This window comes from Cyprinodon tularosa, unplaced genomic scaffold, assembly GCF_016077235.1.
Source record: "Cyprinodon tularosa strain WSP-4 unplaced genomic scaffold, ASM1607723v1 ctg457, whole genome shotgun sequence".
NCBI lineage: Eukaryota > Metazoa > Chordata > Actinopteri > Cyprinodontiformes > Cyprinodontidae > Cyprinodon > Cyprinodon tularosa.
The window spans coordinates 166907-189062 of NW_024039182.1; the positions used below are offsets into that span (position 1 = coordinate 166907).

Consider the following 22156-nt stretch of genomic DNA (forward strand, 5'->3'; position numbering starts at 1 on the left):
TGATCTGCTCTGGTTTATAAGCTGATTCTGTCTCGTATTTCATTCCTCTGATCATAACTAATTGGGTAAATAGCTATTTCAGCAGGTTCCTGTCAGGTTCTTTATGCTGAGATGCTGCAGATTAAACCGTTGATGCCATCTGATCTACACTAAATCTCTGCTGTCGGTGTTTACCGCTTCTTCCTGCTGCTGATGATCTTATCAGGTCATGCGTTTCAACGAGGTTGGGAAGTGGGGAGATTCCCATCTAGAAGAGACAGATGACCTAAAAAACAAAAACGCGGGTACACTCCTGAAGCGAATGGTTGGTTTGTTTGGTTACCATCGACACCCACGCAGTCTGCAGATCAGTGAGACTCTGCAGGGTTTGGTTAGAGAGGAAATAGAGTAGACTGGGTGTTTTAATGGTTGGTCTAAAACTTCTCTATGAGAACCTGCCTGAAGGTGTTTTCACACACGCTGGCTGTTAGTTTATTGTATTTTGGAGAAGCCTACACCCTAAATAGTTATAAATTCATGGCATGAAGCATCCAGCCTTTCTCATTTTTAATTTATTTAACTTTCTACTCCAACATTTTCTACCCAACTAGGCATAGAGGAGTCATAACCTGGCGTTTAACCCATAATATCCTCCTGACCATCTTTAAATTCATGTTTAATCATTTTCAGGAAAAAACAATCACAGCTCAGACTCATTTTCATTCCCTTTCATGTGGATTTAGTGTTTGAAACATTTGCAGCTTACCACGGTTTCCTGGTTTCTTACACAAAAGGTAAAAAGTTGAACAAGCAGTGACACTGACAGCCGGTAGGAGAATGTTAGCACCTTTCCTGGACTGAAGCTGGTATAGGAGGACCAAAATGGTGCTTTTTGGAGAGTGCACTCTAGTGGACATTCCTGGTTTGATCAGAAGGCCAATATTAAAAAAAAAAAAAAAAAGTGCAAAAAATAAAAATCTAGTCATTTTTTCTTAAAATAAGTGCATTTTTTTCTTGAATTGAGGAGGTAAGTGAGATACTTTGCCAATGAAACAAGACAGTTTACATTATAAAATAAGAAAAACAATTGCATTGTCTTATTTCAAGTTCATATTATTTAACTTATTTTAAGAGTAAACACTAACTGCATTGGCAAACCATCTTATTTTCTACTCAAACTAAGGGTAAATACAATTAATTTAAGAGACGTTTAGTTATTTCTAGATCAATGTTGCAGTTTACAATTCAGATTTTTCGGCTGGTTTTAATTAATGCTCAATACAAATTTTTAAACATGTAAAAGTCAGATTTCAGGTAATGACTCCCGTAAAGCTTGAAAAAGTTCAGTCTAAGCAACTGGATGTGAAGTTTTCTAGAAGACGTGTTGCCTCTCATTCAAGAGGCTTCAGTGCTAACTAGTGGTGGGGAGCAGTGAGATTAATATACTGTAGGTGGAACAAAGAGTTAGAGGGGATAAAAGCTGGCTTTGATCTCTGTCACTGATTGGCCAAGGAGGTCGCATTGGGAGGTGTTAATGGTCGTTAATTTCAATTCAGTTTATTTATATAGTGCCAAATCACAGCACATGTCATCTCAAGGTACTTTACAGTTCAGTCAAATCATATGGTCAGATTGATTCAAAGTTTTCTAAGGAAAACCAGTTGATTGCATCGACTCATTGACTCAAAGGCAATCCCTCACACTAAGCATGCTTGTAGCGAAAATGGAGAGGGAAAACTCCCTTTTAATAGGAAGAAACCTCCAGCAGAACCAGACTGAGTGTGAGCGGCCATCTGCTGAGGCCGACTGGGGTTCAAGGAGACAGAAGCAGACATACAAAAAGCAGCTGCAAAAGGCGGCCCCGTCCAGGAAACACACAGTCAGGCAGACGAGCTCTAAGCCAGCCCCCATGTCAGAGGATGAAGAAAGCACATGCAGCCAGTCACAGTCAGAGAAACAGGACTACACTGGAAAACAGGCCGATCTCCAGCATCTATAAACAAGGGTGTTGATGGAAGCAGCACAGCTGATGTTTGTCTCCAGGATGATGTCAAAGCCAAACAGGAAGAGATGAGGTGAAGCTACTATGAGAAAAAGCAGAATGATGAAATAGGGGTCCCTATGTCCTCCAGAACTCTAGGCCTATAGCAGCAAAACTATAGAGATAGCTCAGGATAACCTGAGCCTAAGCTTTATCAAAAAGGAAAGTTTTAAGCCTAGTCTTAGACAGGGTGTCTGCCTCACAGAACAAAACTGGTAGTTGGTTCCACAGGAGAGGAGCCTGATAACTAAAAGAGGTTAGGAGGTTCTGATGGGTCAAAAACTCCCTCGTGTGCGAGTGGTTTCGGTCACATAACTCATTGCAGTGTTAGGTGAGGGAAGGTTAGAGGTGAATCTTCTGGGTATTGTTCCTAAAAGTACTTTATTAAATAGGTGACAGGTTATGTCTAAGGCCAGCTCCTCTGTTGAGAAACGTTTTTTCCAGGGTAACAAAGATGGCTTCCTTAACCCCTCACTTACTGTAAACCATCTTTCTACCTTGGCCAGAATATGGTCGTTGTTGTGGTCAAACGAATGTCCTTCAGCCTTCAGGTGTAGGTCACGGACAACCTCACCTGGACTGTAAACACTTCATCTCTAGTGAAGAGGGCACAGAAGCGTTTGTACTTCCTGCGGAGGATGAGGAGGGCCCGCCTGCCCCCACCCATCCTCACAACCTTCTACAGAAGCACCATAGAGAGCGTTCTGACCAGCTGTCTCACTGTGTGGTGTGGAGGCTGCAGAGCCTCCGACTGGAAGAACGTGAGGAGGGTGGTGAGAACAGCAGAAGGAATCATTGGGGCTCCTTTTCCCTCCATTAAGGATATTTCATCACAGCAGTGTGTCCCGAGCCCGTAATATCATCAAATATCATCAAAGACTACTCACACCCCCACCATGGACTGCTGTCCCTGCTGCCCTCTGGGAAGAGGTTCCGCAGCATCCGCTGCAGATCCACCAGGTTCTGCAACAGCTTCTTCCCCACTGCCATCAGACTGTTGAACCTTTGATCCACAAACCGAACTCTGCACCTATTGCACATTCGGGCATCAATGCTGCTGAACGTTTAACTTTTAACCCTTTAAGTTCATCTAATTTTTATTCTCAATAACGCATTTTTTGCACAAATGCCTATCTGCACTGAACCATTGCAATTTGCACACTGTCTCTTATCCTCTGCACTGTTTACACTTTGACCACTGCTGCACTTTTTGTATAACTCGTGCCATTTGAAATATCAATGCAATGTTCATAAGCTGTATGTAACGCAATTTCGTTCTGTATGCACTCTGTGCATACAAAATGACAAATAAAGGAGTCTAAGTCTAAGTCTAAGGTGAACAGCTGAGTCTTGTCCTGGGGAGTTGGCCCCCCCTGTGTCGAGCCATGTGGTGTCTAACGGTTGCTGGGTCCCTCCTATGTACAGATCTTTGCACTCTTCACTACACTGAACAGCATAAACCACGTTGCCGGTCTTATTTTCTGGGTGTCCTGAGTTTGGGGTGAACCAATTTTTGTCTCAGGGAGTTGCTGGGTTTAAAGTGCACAGGGATGCAGTGCTTCTTGAAAACGTCACCTCCAGTTGCCTAGACTGAACTTTTTCAAGCTTAACCATGACCTGGATGACTGAGAATCTCCACAGATAAGACTCCTGTAAATGTTTTTTTTTTTTTTTTTTTAAGACAACAAGAAATGTGACATATAGTTGGACAGAAGCATGGCGTACAGGGAGCAGGTCACAAATGTAGATATTTGGAATTTTCCTGACTGTACTCAAACTTGTAACTAAAATATTCTGCTTCAGCAAAATGATCAAAATCTGCAATAGATCAGATCTGGACCAATATTTGGATTAGCCTCTTAAGGTCAATGTTAAGTACGGTGGAGGAGAAGTGATGCTGTGGACCTTTCACCCATCACCCATTCCTTTTTTCTTGAATTCGATCCAACACTGAAACTGAAACAGGGTCACTGGTTCTTAACAGCTTCCCCAACACATGCTGGAATCCTCCCTGCATGCCAACCCATCTGTTTACGCCCACTTATTTAGTGAGCTGTAATAGGAGCAGAGGAATATGCACAGTTATTACTGAACAGAAGCCAGTAGTTTTCACCATGCATTTGCCTAAAACGTTTTAAGGTTTGTACTATAAAAAATGTTTTCTTTTCAGAGATGCTACTAAATATCGCTGGCTACTTTCACCAGATGGCCCCCAAAAAACGAGACAGTTAAACACAAACGTATTGCTTTAATTTAAAAACAAATAAAACTGCTAAAATGATATAACTTTCATTAAACTCTATAATATTTTTATTATTTTGATGTTTGTACACTGACAAGCAAACATATGGAATCAATAAATGAATTTGGTATAAAACATGTCTGCAGCATCTGATCATTCTGCTCCTTAAAAAGAAACAAGTGGACATTTTATTAGCAGATTTTAGTTGGATTAAGTTGGATTAAATCTACAGTCAGCTGCTAAACCAAAAACTTTTCCCTCAGGTGACAGAGATGATCCTCATTTCAACTAGATGTGTTCACTAGAACCTTTCTAAAACTTTCTGCAGCAGCTCCTTGGTGAGGACTGGGTGATAGTTCGGGTTCCCTCGTTAATCTGCAGGCAAACCCTAGAATTAGAACAGTAGAACAGTTTGTAGCTAAAGCCATTAAATCTTCCTCAGTGGATTTTTCATTTATTTATTTTTTATTTGCTGCAGTTGAAATGGATCAAAGTGTAAAAATATTGCGGTCGCTGAGTTTGGGAGTTTCTAACGCCAGGAGAACCGTCCTCTTATCTATCATCTCCAGTGAACTTTGATTACATTGAACTCTAAAGCTCTGCATTGAGCTTTAGAATAAATTTAGTTCAACATTGTGATTCACTTTTAAAAACTCATCAGATCCTTGAGTTTACAAAGATAACTGTACACGTATCTCTGGGCAGAGCTGTAAACAAACCCTAGGAGCTGTTATTAAGGCCCCTCCAGGGGCTTCACCACACCCGTCTGCTTACCGTCACAGACGTCAGAGTCTTTGTTTGGCTCCACATCATGCAACAACAGTGCATGTGGAGGTGCAGAAAGATAATCAGTAGCTTCCTCTGTTGGAAAGTGCAGAAATCCACAGTTTGTGGATGTGAATGTAAAAAATGGAAGAGGGGTTAAGAGCTTTTTTTTTCCAGCCACAAAGTCAATCACAGTTCCTCTTATGTGTTGCAGTCACTTTTAGTGGCACTGATGAGGCGACGGCGATGCTCAGCCTGTACCAGAACATCTTCTCTGCAGAACCGGGGCTGACCTTGGCTCAACATTGGAGTCCAAACCCAAAAAGGAAGACCAAGCAAACGACACAAATGTCTGTGCTGAGCCGTGACTCTGGACCACATGAAGAGATCACTGGGTGACCGCAGCTGTGAAGGAGCAAAAGAGTCATTATAAGCTTTTTCATTGGAACATACTCTGCCTTTTATCCAACTCATAAGATGTTTGCTGTCATGAGTTAATTTGCTTAATAATAACACACAAAAAGTCACTCTTCAGTGTTTTTCCAAAAGTAGAAAAAAATCAGCATCAGTGTATTTGCCTGGCATAAATGATGCAGTTACAAATATTAGGAATATAACATACACACATATACAGGGTTTATACAGGAATGAGCAACTCTAATTTAATGCTTTTTAATGCTCTTAGAAATAATTTTAATGCCATCAACAAGTACTCATGACTCTCATATGTTGATATACGCACATAAACACGTGGAACCAGTTATATCTGATATATCTGAAGAAATTGTTTTATAAACCTTTTTTTTTTTTAAATAAAGCATTTTAAATGCCACTAAAATCACATTAAATTTTTTTTATGACCTGCGGAAACCCTGATATACACACACACATATACATATATATACACACACATACATATATATACACACACATATGTATATATGTGTGTATGTAGGCTAAAACTACTAAGCGGATGAATCGTGATTAATTGATTATTGAAATAATCGTAAACTAACTTTGTAATCAATTTAATTGTTAACTGGAGTATAGAGAATGTAAAGCATGCCTTTAGCTGACAGAGATAACCCACTTAAAGCAGTAATTATAACAACATTGTAACAAAAACAAAACAAAAAATTATTTTGCATATAAGGTTTTAAAAAATGTCAGTATGCTCTATCCAGTACTCCAAAGGTGGAAAAGTTTTAGTTTCCCCTGGTTTAATTTCGTTAAAAAATGTCTCTAAGGAACCTTTGGTTATCCAATTATACATCGAAAAAACAATCAGCAAATGAATCCATTTGCAAAATAATCTTTAGTTTCAGCCTTGTGAATGAAACTGATTCTATGCTTAAAAATATGCATCATACTAAATTTAAATAAAACAAGCTTTAGTTCAGTAATTCAGCTCAGATTTATATGTTTCAAACGTTATTTATAAAGTTATGAATTACAGCTAGAGAGAAAAAAAAATGTTTGGATCTCACTTAATATGTATAAAACATACAATTAATTTAAAAAAATGTTATTTTATTGGATGCAGACACCAGCAACTACTTGTTAATGGAAGAATAATTTAAAATATGATTAGAAAGTTGAGTAGAAGAAAAAAGTGTGGTAGAAAGAGATGCACATGTAACAGCAATGGATGGAGGATTCAACTGGACTGTGAAACAAAGTGGAGGCCAGACACAGGCTGCAGGAAATATCACCTGCAGGATGTGATCCCTCCTGAAACATCAACATTTTACCACTAGAGGGCAGTAACCAATAGTCAATCACCAACAACCTCTGTTATCCTGAGTCAAAGTCCCTGATGGTAGGAAGCCTCAAGTTGTTGTCACTGGTTCCCAACAATAGATGAACCGGGCTACTGATAAGATCTCTTCACACCGCTCACAGGCGAGGCTATTGTTGGAGAGGACGGCTTTTGTTTTGCCGGCATTTCGGGAATAAAGGAAAAAAAAAAGAGAGAGAGAGATACTGGAAGTGAAGTCGATCCCTGTGCCAGAAGGAAACAAACGAGCAAACAAAAGAAAAGGAAAATAAAGAAAGCTCTTCAAACTACAGCTCAACTTGGAACAAAACAAAAAAAACAAGTTCTTCAGGCGATTCAAGCGAGCACCAGAACGGCCCATGCCAGAAAGATAGGACAACATGAATAAAAAAGTAATAAACAAAAATGCATGACTGGATTTTAGTTATTCTGCTTAACATTTGAAGCATTTGAATTTAGTGGCAGAAATGTAAACTTTCAAACTGAAGGAGCTGGAAATATGGCTGTGGTTTCCAGTAAGAGCTTAAAGAGCCGCCCTTCTCTGAATTACCTGCAGATATTAAATGAGGCTGCAGACAGGAGGTCATAATGGGATCCAGAAACACTCTGATTCGCACTTCTTCTCGCATAAATCATGTTACAATACAGAAAAAACTATTTATCAGCAGCAGGAGGAATCCCAATAAACAGGACGGATTTAGAATAAGAAACAGCCTCGGGAATTTTCTAAATAGGATTGTTTCTCACGTCAGGATTTAATTACGCAGCATGAACTTGATTTAATCGGATGACATTTATACACAAGCCTGATCTATTTTTGTTTTTATACGTCCTTGTATAATCATACCATAAAGTTCTTGTTGGAGTCTCACAAAAGATAAAACCGGAGCCAGAAGTTAAATAACAGGCTCCGCCCAGCAGGACCAGCTGTTTGGGAAAGTTGTAAAGATGAATCAGATTGTTTAATATTCCTTCAAAGAAGATCAAATATTTGACGCCTGCTAAAAATGAAAAGATTTTGTGGTGAAAAAAAAAAACAAGTGTAAAAAAAGCACTACAGAAATTTTATGTGAGCTTTAATCTGTGAAACTCAACCGAAAAACCGGAATTATTCAAATGAAATGTGGGTTTTCTTGTAAACACACATTAACAACAGTTGCAGCAATCAGCAAATTAACCTTCGACCCTTTGCCTCTTCTCTCCATCAGGTTGTGAGGTTGATTCTGGCACATCCCCAGATTTTCAGCCAGAATTAAATTGGATCTATGATTGACAACATCGTTTATGTTTCCAGCAAAGCTGTTCAAAGTTCCCAGCATCCTCAACAGAGGCAGTTCACTCTGACTTTCAGACTGATTTTATCACCTTTCAAAACACTCTTTGTGATTCACAACTGCTCGAAAAACCAAAGTTATGTAGATCCCATATTATTCCTTCTGTTAAAGAAGTAATAGAAGTTTACCATAGAAGTTGTAGATACATTAAAATATTGTGGTATCTGTACTGAGGCCTTAGTCCTCGACGCGGCCAACTCGGGTTCGAATCCGGCCTGTAGTTCTTTCCCGCATATTCTTTCCCTCTGTTCCTGTCAGCCTACTATCAGAAAAATGAGCCACCACTGCCATAAAAACTAAAAATAAATGAATAAACAATATCGTGGTACTTGGCAGGATAATGACCTTCGCTTTAAAGTCGGTAAAATCAGAGATGAAGCGATTTATTTTTTCCAATCTGATCCAATCTGATACCGATGCATGGGCTGAGCGTATTGGCTGATATCCGATACCAGCTCCATAATGCGATAACTCGCCATGTTACCAAAGGCATCATGCTTGACATGAAAATAAAAAAGGTAACAAATGAACACGTAAATCATCAGTGTAATCAGCTTTGGAATCATAACATTTTAATCACTAAATGGCTGTAGCTTATCTGCATGTATAATATCAATGGAAATCGTAAAGATTGCGCGGTAACACTGGATCGACGCCGTTCATCTGATATCCGATCAGCAGATATCTGATCTGAGCATCAGATCGGTGCATCTTTAGTTTAAAATAAAGGTTAAATAAATTAAAAATATTAGTTCTTAAAGGAATAGTACACCCAAAACATGATTAGCCTTCATTTTCTACTCACCCCCATGCTGAACAAAACTCTGGAGTACTTTTTTGATATCTCAAATGCATCTGGAGATCTGGGAGGCTTCTTGCTGTCTGCTGACATTCAAATAATGGAGGTCTATGGCGCGCGAGACAGAAAGGTCCACAAAAGTCTCGGGCGCCATAGACCTCCATTATTTGAATGTCAGCAGACAGCAAGAAGCCTCCCAGATCTCCAGATGCATTTGAGATATCAAAAAAGTACTCCAGAGTTTTGTTCAGCATGGGGGTGAGTAGAAAATGAAGGCTAATCATGTTTTGGGTGTACTATTCCTTTAAGAACCTTTAGTTTTGGTGGATTTAGGCTCCCCCCAGTGGACAAAAGCTGTATTGTTTTGCCTGAAGGAAGACATTGGGTTCGTTCGAGGAACTGAGGAACAACTACAACAATTTTCATTCATTTCAGACAGAACGTTTCACATACCTGTATTATATTAAACTGCACTTAGAATATTCACCACTGTCCGGCGCCCTTTACCTTTTTCCTCTGAGCACGGAGCAGCCGGGATCCTTGGACTCGCAATGAATCATGGGATATCCAAGGCTACATAGGATACACCAGACCCGCCCTTCAAAATGGGCAAAAAGAAGGCTGCAATTGTCGGCCGCATATCGAGGAGTCTTCCATAGCATCATAGCGTAATCAAACTAAGCGAACATTTCCCATGAGGACCATCGCATAGCGTCGTAAAATCCTGATCTCCCAAAGGCTTGCAGTTGGATTGAACTACATTTCTTTTTCCAGCGGCTGTGTAAAAGCTAAATAACGCTGAGGTACGGAATCTAATTATGTTGAAACAATGTTATGTTTGATAATTTAACAGTAAAAATGTATAGATCGCAGCAGGAAGAAGCTGTATTACCTGAATATCACCCCTGCAGAATTTGTACAAATATACGATCTCTCAAGGACACTTTGTCGACTTCAGTCTTGGTAACGAATGGAGAAAGGGGGAAGTGACGTACAGTATGCCGTAAAGCAGTCTACACATGTTTAGTTGTTTTAGACTTGGACATAGACTTAGACTCAACTTTATTTATCCTTTGGGATTTCTCCTTCAGGGACATTCTGGTTCCAGTACTTTTTATATAGTAGAAAGAGTTAAAGAAAGATGCCATTAAGGATACAAATACAACAAACATAAAAAGAGTGTATGTAGTACAAAAAAGCATGAAAGAGCTACAGGTGCTGGTCATAAAATTAGAATATCATGAAAAAGTAGATTGATTTCAGTAATTCCATTTAAAAAGTGAAACTTGTATATTATATTCATACATTACATACAAACTCATATATTTCAGATGTTTATTTTGTTTAATTTTGATGATTACAAATGACAACAAATGAAAATCTCAAATTCATCATATCAGAAAATTAGAATATTGTGAAAAGGTTCAAAATTGATGGCCCCTGGTGCCACACTCTAATCAGCTAATTAACTCAAACCACCTGCAAAAGCCTTTAAATGGTCTTTCAGTCTAGTTCTATAGGCTACACAATCATGGGGAAGACTGCTGACTTGACAGTTGTCCAAAAGACGACCATCGACACCTTGCACAAGGAGGGCAAGACACAAAAGGTCATCGCTAAAGAGGCTGGCTGTTCACAGAGCTCAGTGTCCAAGCACATTAATAGAGAGGCGAAGGGAAGGAAAAGATGTGGTCGAAAAAAGTGTACAAGCAAGAGAGATAACCGCACCCTGGAGAGGATTGTGAAACAAAACCCATTCAAAAATATGGGGGAGATTCACAAAGAGTGGACTGCAGCTGGAGTGAGTGCTTCAAGAACCACCACACACAGACGTATGAAAGACATGGGTTTCTGCTGTCGCATTCCTTGTGTCAAGCCACTCTTGAACCACAGACAGCGTCAGAAGCGTCTAAAGAGAAACAGGACTGGACTGCTGGTGAGTGGTCCAAAGTCATGTTCTCTGATGAAAGTAAATTTTGCATTTCCTTTGGAAATCAAGGTCCCAGAGTCTGGAGGAAAAGAAGAGAGGCACTTCATCCACGTTGCTTGAAGTCCAGTGTAAAGTTTCCACAGTCAGTGATGGTTTGGGGTGCCATGTCATCTGCTGGTGTTGGTCCATTGTGTTTTCTGAGGTCCAGGGTCAACGCAGCCACATACCAGGAAGTTTTAGAGCACTTCATGCTTCCTGCAGCTGACCAACTTTTTGGAGATGCAGATTTCATTTTCCAACAGGACTTGGCACCTGCACACAGTGCCAAAGCTACCAGTACCTGGTTGAAGGACCATGGTATCCCTGTTCTTAATTGGCCAGCAAACTCTCCTGACCTTAACCCCATAGAAAATCTATGGGGTATTGTGAAGAAGAAGATGCAATACACCAGACCCAACAATTCAGAAGAGCTAAAAGCCACTATTAGAGCAACCTGGGCTATCATAACACCTGAGCAGTGCCACAGACTGATCGACTCCATGCCACGCCGCATTGCTGCAGTAATACAGGCCAAAGGAGGCCCAACTAAATACTGAGTGCTGTACATGCTCATACTTTTCATGTTCATACTTTTCAGTTGGCCAACATTTCTATAAATCCTTTGTTTTTATTGGTCTTCAGTAATATTCTAATTTTCTGATATGATGAATTTGAGATTTTCATTTGTTGTCATTTGTAATCATCAAAATTAAACAAAATAAACATCTGAAATATATGAGTTTGTATGTAATGTATGAATATAATATACAAGTTTCACTTTTTAAATGGAATTACTGAAATCAATCTACTTTTTCATGATATTCTAATTTTATGACCAGCACCTGTAAAAGTTGTAATGTTGTAATGTCCTAGAATATGTTTCCCTGAGATATAAAAATATGTGCAGAGGTGTCATTCAATTAAGTTTTCAGTATAATTATAAAAGTTATGAAAACATTTTATGAAGGCTGAAAAGTTCCTTAGTGTAGGTTTAGAAGAAAAACAGTGCTGCCACCACCGTGCTTCACTGGGGACTTGGTGTTTCTTGTAATTAAGTCCAAAAAATTGAAACTCATCAGCCAAACATGCAAATGATTTCTCAGAAATGTCTGCAGATCCTTTAATGTTGCTGTTGGCTTCCCTGACTTCTTCTCATCCGGTACAGATGCCGGTCCACTAATTGGTTACCAAGGGGCCATATTTTCTAAGACTGTCTGCACAGCAGTGAACTGATCCAATATTATTTTTTAAGCTCCTCCTGAGATCTGCAACTAATGCACCTATAAAACCTTATTTTCACTCCCTCCATGTTAAATAACACACTAGAGTTTGATTAAATCAGCCTGTGTAGTAGCCGTCGTGGTAAACCGTTTCTCTACACATGTTTAGCTCAAGCTGATCAGAAGGTTTCCTCTTAGCCTTTTACACAAATCGAACCAGTTCTGCAGTCATCCAACAATAAGCCTGAACACACTCACCACAGCGTGTGCTATGCTTCACTGCAAAATATCTATTCTAACTGTGTCTTTCTGGCAGCTGATGACTCAGATTTTTTTTCTCTCCTGGCAGTGCTCAGGTAGTGATAAGACACCACCCATTTACCGTCAGTTTCAAGCCTGAAAAACACTTCCTCTTCTCAGGAAATGCGCTGCTTTCTCTCGTTCTGCAGCTGACAGCTTTCCCTGCAGCCTGAGCGTTTAGCTCAGGGAGGAGAAATGCTGAACTTTATGACAAACGAGCAGAACTTCTAGTTTCACAAGTATGAACCTCCTGAGTCGACCTCACCGAGTCCTGACAGGACTCCCAAACCAAAGTGTCAGATCATCCCCATAACGCCATGCTGACTCACTTGACGGCGGCTCTGAATCAGCCGACTCCCCGTCCCTGCTCCCTGTACGCCGATTCTGGGAAAGAGGAGGTCTGGACACTTGGATTTGGGAATCACCACAATGACTGCGAGCATTTCACAGAACCCACAGCCCACAGCTTTACTGTCTGTGTGAGTGGGTACCTCTGCACTAAATATCCAGAGATGCATTTTTGCTAAGCTGCAAAAAAAAAAAGCAATAAGGAGAGGAAGAAAAATTGCAAATTCTGGTAACAGCCGAGAAAATGTAGCAATTGAGATTTAGAGCATTAATGCAAAGTTCAATTGTTTCAAATACAGAATTAAATATACCGAGCTGAAAACTAAGTTCCAATGTCTGTCAGATTTAATGATTATGGTTTACAGCTGGCAGAAAGAAAATAAAAACTACATCATTAAAAGTTACACAATATCAATAAAAGTGTTTTCGAATCAGAAACGTTTTGCTTCTCTGACTTCATGTGCAAAGGGCCAAATCTGAATTTAGGACAAGTTTTAATGTCAAGAACAAGTCGAGGCACTTTATAGCTCCAGGTGTTTTTCACACTAAAACACTAATAAAATACATTTAACTTAAACATTTTCCACATGTCTTCAAGTGAAACCCCTGAACCATGAGTGGTGTTTCTAAGAAAGTTCAGTGGAAGAAAAACTGCAGGCTTCATTTCCTCCACCTTTTATATCTGCTTCTTCTATAACACATCGAAACATGTGGCTGCAGGGTTCTGCAGAACTTGATCCAATGCCAGTAAGGTCAGTCAATTGGTGTGGATCAGATATGCATATAAAGGTTATTTGTTTTTATCAAGTAAAAAGCAGATTAGCGGCCCATCTCCTTAGTGCAGAAACGCACCGCACAGAAATTTTTCTGGTTGTTATAATTATAAAAAGTTCAGGTTTTCATCATCTTTTAATATAAAATACAAACATAGCAAAGCCAGAGCTGAATGAACCTTTGCCAGAGGAAGCTGAAATCTTTAATGATTGGAGGTTTGCTTGTGTGTGATGTAAATGTTTCACTTTGAACCTGTTGGATCTCAGAAGAAGTTCTTGATGAGCGGAGTGACCAGTTTGACCCACAGTTTGACGTGGCGGTCTGGCTGCTGGAAAGTGGAGTCGGACACTTCGGAGGAGCGGCGGTACAGCATCTCCTGCTCCTTCCGGGTTAGAACACAGAACACAGGTGAGCTGTTGAGCATTTTGTCACACCAGCCTTCTGGGGGGGAGAGGAACAAACGAGCAGACCTCCTGCAGCTGCCGCTGAAGCTCTTCGTTCTCCGTCGCTATGGCGATCTGTGCCTCCAGGTCACGGTGAACCGAGCGGTAACCAAAGTTAGGGGAGCCGATTAGAGTGAGGCAAGGCCTGTCCTGCCCCTGGAGGTAATACCACAGACCTGAGAAGAAGAGGGGAGGGGAGAGGAGTCAGTGAGAGTCTGTTCCAGCAGCCTGAAACCACAACTAAAAGAAAGCACATGTAGAAATCCCCAACGTTGATCCAAAACCTCAAAATATGGGCGAGTGAGTGTGCATCCCTGTCCTGGGGCTAAAGCAGAGTGAGTTTGCAAGATTCCTGTCTGAACCTACATACCATTACAGCCACAAGAACAACAGCAGACCCCGACACTCTTCATATGGAGAACGGCTCATCTACAATCCTACCCCAACAGAACTAATTCTGTTTATAATTTTTTTCCCTTCTTTTTGGCCTTAAAACACCAAAAGGGCCTCAAACAAAATCATCCCATGCTGTTCTGAGTTAAACGGAATCTCGCCAAATTACCAGCAAGCCGTGACCACGGTAACCTGCTGAGGAAAATAAAAGCAGAGAGCAAAGATGGAGGTCCTGATTAACTGAATCAAAGCAAAAACAACCTTTGTTATTCTGTAAATTCTCTGGGGAAAGACTGGAAAAGAAGCCCAGAGAAAAGAGAAAACGCTGCTAACAGAGAAAATCAGCTGGAAAAGCTTTAAAAAAAATTCTTAATACAATAGAACAACCTGACACTTCAATTGCAGTAATCCTACTAGGAATAACCCAAAGCATCTTCCTTAGATTTAATCTGGTGAACCGACGGTGAACCATCCACATGTTTGGGATTATTTTCCTGCAAATAGACCCAATGATAACCATTAAAGTTTCCAAACAGGATCTATCAGCCTTTAATTTCCAAGAGTTGATCATGTTCCGGATAAACAGCCCACAGGATCACAGATCCTCCACCATACATTTTCCAACACTTAAATTTTTTTGTTTTTTTTCGCATTTTGAAGAACTGACTGTGTAAAATCAGCCCGTTTAATACTGCAGAGAAAAGGTAATAATACTGAAAAAAATATTGACATGAAATTTAGGAGCTATACAAAATAAGTTTATTAAATCACTCATTAATTTATGCCTTCTTTATTAAGCAACTAAAGAAAAATAAAACTTTCTCAAAATTGTTTGCAGCTCTGAGTAAATACTTTGAAACTACTTTTAAACAGAAACTAAAAAAGATTAATAATCCCATATTTTACAGAGATTTTGTTATTTCCATGTCTGATGATGTTAATCAGGGCAGACGGTGGAAGATAAATAAACAAGAAAGTTTTGATTTCAATTCCCCAAACAACCAAAAAATCATTTTACAAGATTTCTAGGGATTGTTTTTGCAGGAACGGTTTAATTTCAGGTGAAAAATTCCCACTAGAATTCACCACCTACAGATTTAGGATGTAACTAAATATAGTTTAAATGATGACATGTTTACATAAATACATTTATATATACAATTCATATTATATCTTAAGACTCATTTAACTAATGAAAGAAGCAAAACTGAAAAAAACGACGTCATTTTTTTTAAATGAATGCTTTCGTTTGGTGAGACAACTTTACTTTTTTGTAGTTAAAGGAAATGCTTTCTAACAAAGGGCTTCTTCTAAAAACAAACTGGCTAAACACGTCTATTTCCCCTGTTTTATGGCTTGATATCAGTATAGTGGTTCCAATATTATCTCTGGGTTCTAAATTTACTTGAAAAACCTGCTTTAGTTAAGAATAAAAGGGTATTATAAGTAGCTCAGGCTATAATAACAACAGTATTACTATTATCTTGCTCTGATAAGACAACAATAGCTGAAAACAGCTAAATTAATAAGGTTAATCCCCTGTAGAGCGAGTCTGGCAGTCTGGATGAGCAGCAGGCATCCAGAATACGTTTCTAAATGCTAAATATTATAATTGCAGGAAGACGGCATTGCTGAGCACCACATCTCCATAGTGAAACATGGCGGTGGCATCATCATGATGCAAAGATGCAGGAAAGACGGTTAGATTTGCTTCTAAATACAAGAGTAGCCAATCAAAATTTGAAGGGCCCTCTGCTGGTACCCTGCAATTCCTTTTTAAACATCAATCTTTGTACTAAAATATTCTTTCTTTCATGATTTGTGGACATTAAGATCTAAAGAGAAGTGTTATCTCCTGGTCAGACCCTGTAAATCAGTGAAAGGGTGGAGTCAGAGTAAAGAAATATGCACGCCCAGGAGAAGGAGAACATCACTCCAGTGGCTGGAAGTTGGAGGGGATTTTTCTAGGAGTTGCAGGGAAGTGAGCTACCATTCGGCTGGCTTTTCACTAGAAAGGGCCAGTTTGAATGGCTGCTACTGTACAGAGTAACAACACACTTCTGTTCCAATCTGAATGAGCTCAAATCAACTGTCACCCACCTTTAGCGTGGAAGGTCCACTGCGGCCTGTGGTACTCGTGCAGACGCACCCTGTCCTGCTGGCCCAGCTGGCACACCTGGTTGTAAAACTGCCTGGCGATGTGGATGTAAGCTGCAGGGATCGCTCCGGCGACGCCTTTGGCCCCAAAGAACCCGTTGACCTCAGGGGAGGCGGTCAGGATGCGGTACCTGGCTCCGGTCCCCAGCACCAGCCGCATGTAAGCCCGGGTCAGGTTGAAGTAACCCGATGTTAGATACACAGTGGAGTCTGGCCCGGCGTCTGTCAGCAGGCGCTGGAACGGCCAGGAGAAGCAGAAGGTGATGACAGACGGCCTCCAAACACGGTTCCCTTCAGCTTTTCCCACCAAATTCTCAAGGAGAGCTTGCTGTTCAAATATAAAAAGTGGCCAGAGGAGGCTCACCTGTGTGACCTGCTCATCCAGCCGGATACCCAGAGGCTTCATCTGCACCAGAGGGAACACCCAGGTGTCCTCCTCACACTCGCTCATGCCTCCCTCCTCCTTGGAGCGGTGCCGCAGCAGCTGCTGTCTCACCTGGGCCAAGCTCACCACCTCCATGATTCGCTTCCTCGCAGCTGCTGCAAAATCCTGCCGATTTCCTGGTCACCATGGAGACACAGATTAAGTCAGCCTACAGGGGGGCTGAGATGAAAAGGGAGGATGGGTCAGATCGACCTCTGTGTCACACTGTTCTGGTCATAACGTGGTAATTCTGCTTCAAAATAAATCTGACACTTTAAAGCTGAACACACAGCAGAGACGTCAAGTTCAGGGTAAAACGTGTCAAGAAAAGAAGCGAATTACATGAAAATGCTTGGAAATTAGAAAGGCCTCCTTTGACAACAGCTTTCGGCATTTAGTCCTGTTGAATAACAGCCGTTTTTATCGTAGAGATACAAAAATAATATCATCAAGACCAAGAAACACAGTTCAGAAAAAGTTGAAAGCAAAAGAGTCGAGCTGTGAACTGCTCACTTTAACCAGCCAAGAGGACCTTGGTAACTTTAGGGGGGCAGCAGAGATCCACAGTTCAGGTAGAAGAACTTGATTCAAGGGTAAGCACAACCATAGGATAGATAGGTGTAAGAAGGTTCTCCAATTAAATTAGAACAAAATTTAACTCTTTGGCCAACCAGACAAAAAATAAAAAACTATATACAGGCTGCAAGACACACCTATCACTAAAAACTAGAGATGGATCAATCCAATACCTGGATGAGATTTCGGTGATCTGAAATCGGAGATCCAATCCAGTTCACTTCTATGGAAGTCTTATTTCTTTCTTTTTGCTGTTTATTTGTAATAAATAATATAAATTTGTGTGTATATGTGTTCATTTGTTGTCCTTTTTCAATGTTTATTTCAAGGCTAAATCCTTCACTCACTCGGATCGGATTGGTATCGGATATCAGCCGATACGTTAAGCCCAGGTATTGGATTGGACAAAACTGGATCGATGGTTCTCGACTAGAAACATATACTTTTTATTCCACAGGGGTACAAGTGAAACTGGTAGAAATCTGTTAGATGCTCAAAAAAAAACAAAGACTGGAGCTGAAGAATCACCTTCCAGCAGGAATGCCGAGATTAAACATGCAGCCAGAGCTACAACGGGATGGTTTATCCAAAAACATCATACACTGGAATGGCCTACTCAAAGTCCAGATTTAACCAGAACTTCAAGTAGAAGTACAATATCTAGATATTCTGATAGGAAAAAACTCCTCAGGTTCACCTTTTAGAACTCTTCTTCATCATGTGATGCTTTATGCTGCTCTATGGTAGAAAATTCCAATGAAACATATTAAGGTGTGTGGTTGTAACAGGACAAAAGTTAAGTTAATAAGCTAAACTCCCATCTTTTACATACGGCATTAAATCTATATTTAAGTCACTAAATGTTGGGGAAAAAAACCTGACACTAAATCTCCTAAATTGAGAGGTTTTTTTTATTTAACAATTTTGTGTTTTCCTGAAAAGTCACTTATTCACCACCATACATTGTGAAATAAATAGAAAATAGAGTCAAGACATTGACAAGTTTAGAAATAATGATTTGTATTTAAAATAAGATTTTTTTTTTTTTACATCAAACTTTGCGGTAATCTGGAGAAATTGCACCCCATGCTTCCAGAAGCAGCTCCCACAAGTTGGATTGGTTGGACGGGCACTTCTTGTGTACCAAAAGGTCAAGCTGCTCCCACAACAGCTCAATGGGGTTCAGATCTGGTGACTGCGCTGGCCACTCCATTACCAATAGAATACCAGCTGCCTGCTTCTGCTCTAAATAGTTCTTGCACAATTTGGAGGTGTGTTTAGGGTCATTGTCCTGTTGTAGGAGGAAATTGGCTCCAATCAAGCAATGTCCACTGGGTATGGCATGGCGTTGCAAAATGGAGTGTTAGCCTTCCTTATTCAGAATACCTTTTACCCTGTACAAATCTCCCACCTTACCAGCACCAACCCAACCCCAGACCATCACATTACCTCCACCATGCTTAAAAGATGGCATCCGGCATTCTTCCAGCATCTTTTCATTTGTTTTGCGTCTCACAAACGTTCTTCTTTGTGATCCAAACATCTCAAACTTGGATTCATCCGTCCACAACACTTTTTTTCAGTCTTCCTCTGTCCAATGTCTGTGTTCTTTTGCCCATCTTAATCTCTTTCTTTTATTGGCCAGTCTCAGATCTGGCTTTTTCTTTGCCACTCTGCCCTGAAGACCAGAATCCCGCAGCTGCCTCTTCACTGTAGATGTTGACACTGGTGTTTTGCGGGTACTATTTAATGAAGATGCCAGTTGAGGACCTGTGAGGCGTCTGTTTCTCAAACTAGAGACTCTAATGTACTTATCTTCTTGCTCAGTTGTGCAACGCGGCCTCCTTCTTTTTCTACTCTGGTTAGAGCCTGTTTGTGCTGTCCTCTAAAGGGAGTAGTACACACCGTTGTAGGAAATCTTCAATTTCTTAGCAATTTCTCGCATCGAATAGCCATTTCTAAGAACAAGAATAAACTGTCGAGTTTCAGATGAAAATTCTCTTTTCTGGCCATTTTGAGCGTTTATTTGACCTCACAAATGTGATGCTCTAGAAACTCAATCTGCTCAAAGAAAGGTCAGTTTTGTAGCTTCTGTAACGAGCTAAATTGTTTTCAGATGTGTGAACATGATTGCACAAGGGTTTTCTAATCATCAATAAGCCTTCTGAGCCAATGAGCAAACACATTGTACCATTAGAACACTGGAGTGATAGTTGCTGGAAATGGGCCTCTATACACCTATGTAGATATTGCACCAAAAAACAGATATTTGCAGCTAGAATAGTCATATACCACATTAGCAATGTATAGAGTGTATTACTTTAAAGTTAAGACTAGTTTAAAGTTATCTTCATTGAAAAGTACAGTGCTTTTCCTTAAAAAATAAGGACATTTCTTTAGAACGGTAGTGTACCTTCTTGCCTCTCAACTCACAAACGGGGTGTTCTGTAGCACCCAGAGCCCAGTTCTGGACTTAAAAGGCTAATAACCCTAACTCTTTTTCCCACTCACATGTGTTTTATCCGTTATTTTTCTTTTCTTTTTGTTTTTATTGTTTTCCACCACTGGAGCTCATTTAAAAATTGCAACCAAAGTGGTGAACTTGAGCATCCTTCTCGATTAAACATGCATACCTACGCAGCAGCCATATTTGACACACCACGGTGTGTCAAATTTGGCTGTGGTGGAAAACAATAAAAACAAAAAGAAAAGAAAAATAATGGATAAAACACATGTGAGTGGGGAAAAAGGGTTAGGGTTTGAGCATTAAATAACAGGGACAATATCAATCCATATTAGAGGTTTTATTTGTAAAAACTGCATTTCTGCTAAATTCATAAAAGCAAAAACAAACGTTTACACAAAGAATTGAGTTTATGATTAAAGATCTTGCATGAAAACTACGTAAAAGAGAAGCGAGGCCACTGGTGAGTCAGCTTATCGTGCTGCATGCTTCTCAAAAAGGTGAGTGCAAAGGCGTGTTTGGCAATTTGCTTGGGATGAGTAATCTGCTGTCTCCACTCTGTCTGCTGCTGTTATGCATCATTATTTCTAATTTGTTACAAAGCCTCCAACTCATGCAGTACAAATAGCTCTGAATGGAATATCACCAGCTCCTGCATGTATGCGCGTAAATATCAGTTCCCACTACAGTCCATATCTTCTTCCAGCAACACTGTGACATCACATCTCTATTCCCGGTGTCCGTTTCTGCAGCTTAATCCTGCAGACATGATGTCATTCATCCTTTAAACTAACATCCTGGGAGGCTGCGCTCGTGTTACAGAGTGTGTGGGTGCTCCTGTGTTAGCATCAGAGTGAGGACCATTTTCTTTTATGATTTCACTTTCAAATAGAGGACAGTTTGGTCTAAAGTGAGGACCTTTGCTGGGCCTCACTTTCTTCTCGGCTAACACATAGGTGGGAATCGAGGTTAGAGTGACGTGTGCTCTGGTAATGGTTAGGTTTAGGGTGTTCATCAGCTTTAGAATGAAAATGACTAAAAAGCAGTGGAAGTCATCATATATAGCAAGATGAGATTGCGTGTGTGAACAGAAATCTGACAGTTTCACATCTGGCTGCGTGGCTAGCAAACCGCAAGAGCTCTCTCTGTCCTTCTCACTGACCAGCATCTCTTTGCCTGTCTAAGCTTTCAAGCTCCATTAGCTGGACCCGTCAACAGCCTGCGCCTGACGGCGAGCCCAAAGTGTCACGAGTTGTCAAAACAAAGCGTGTCCGGTTTCTACCTTTGTATGGGTGCACCATGCCCTCCAGCATGGTGACCGAGTCGTCCGGCTGCAGCTGCAGGGAGACATCCCCCACAGCCTCCACCAGCTCAGAGAAGAAGTCTGCAAGCTCGCCGCATCTCTCCAGGAGCACGTAGCGGTCCTGCCTGTTGGTGAAGTACGAGTCGCTCAGGTTGGCCCTGAAAAACAGAGTCAGGGGAACAATATTAAGTGGACACAGGTTTAAGAAACCTGTTCCAAAATTACCAGTACCGCTAGACGCAAAACGAGCTAGCAGTGATGATGCACTGTCCTTCCCCCACCTGTTGCTGCAGACTGTCAGTCAGAGGGCTGAAAGAGGCTTTTTACATTTCTACCAACACAAAGGACCGATCTGGATTTTGTAATGTAATAATGTAATAAAAAAGATTTAAAAAATTTCAGGTTAGGAGAATTCTGGCTCGAGTTTTTATATAGAAATAAGTTTGTCAAAAAATATCAATACTCTGAAAAGTATTGATGCATGTTTTCTGATGAACCAATTGAACATTTTAACCACTTTTTAACAACCAAAGAGTAAGTTTTTTTCTTATATGTTTGAGTTCACCTTCAGCTTTGACACACATGTGAACCAAGCAGAGGAACAGAGTGGATGCAGAGAACAGCCTGGGATCAGCTGTTCTTCTCATTGAGCTATCAGAGCTCATCAAAGCAGCTCAGGTGTCTTGATGAAAACAAAGTAAAACTAATTAGTCAGTCTGACTATAATTTTATTTCGGAAATTATTTCCCAATTCATCAAATTTAAATGTGATTATAAGGAAGCTCCAGTTTTATAAATACAGGTTTATAATAGTATTTTACCTTGTATTTATTTCAATTCAATTACCG

At 40.3% G+C, this 22156-nt stretch overlaps 1 protein-coding gene across 1 annotated transcript in view; it reads right to left on the reverse strand.

Annotated features, from left to right (window-relative positions):
- Positions 1–4307: 4307 nt before the first annotated feature.
- The window catches only part of LOC119793617 (CDP-diacylglycerol--glycerol-3-phosphate 3-phosphatidyltransferase, mitochondrial), a 40324-nt gene continuing 22475 nt past the window's right edge, over positions 4308–22156 (reverse strand). Inside the window, exons 6-11 of the mRNA XM_038300824.1 lie at positions 21288–21466; positions 16906–17102; positions 16485–16776; positions 14019–14167; positions 13801–13930; positions 4308–5432 (exon numbers count right to left, since the gene is read on the reverse strand). Coding sequence (XP_038156752.1) covers positions 13811–13930; positions 14019–14167; positions 16485–16776; positions 16906–17102; positions 21288–21466 — 937 coding nt within the window. The 3' untranslated portion in view covers positions 4308–5432; positions 13801–13810. The remainder of the gene's footprint in view (positions 5433–13800; positions 13931–14018; positions 14168–16484; positions 16777–16905; positions 17103–21287; positions 21467–22156) is intronic.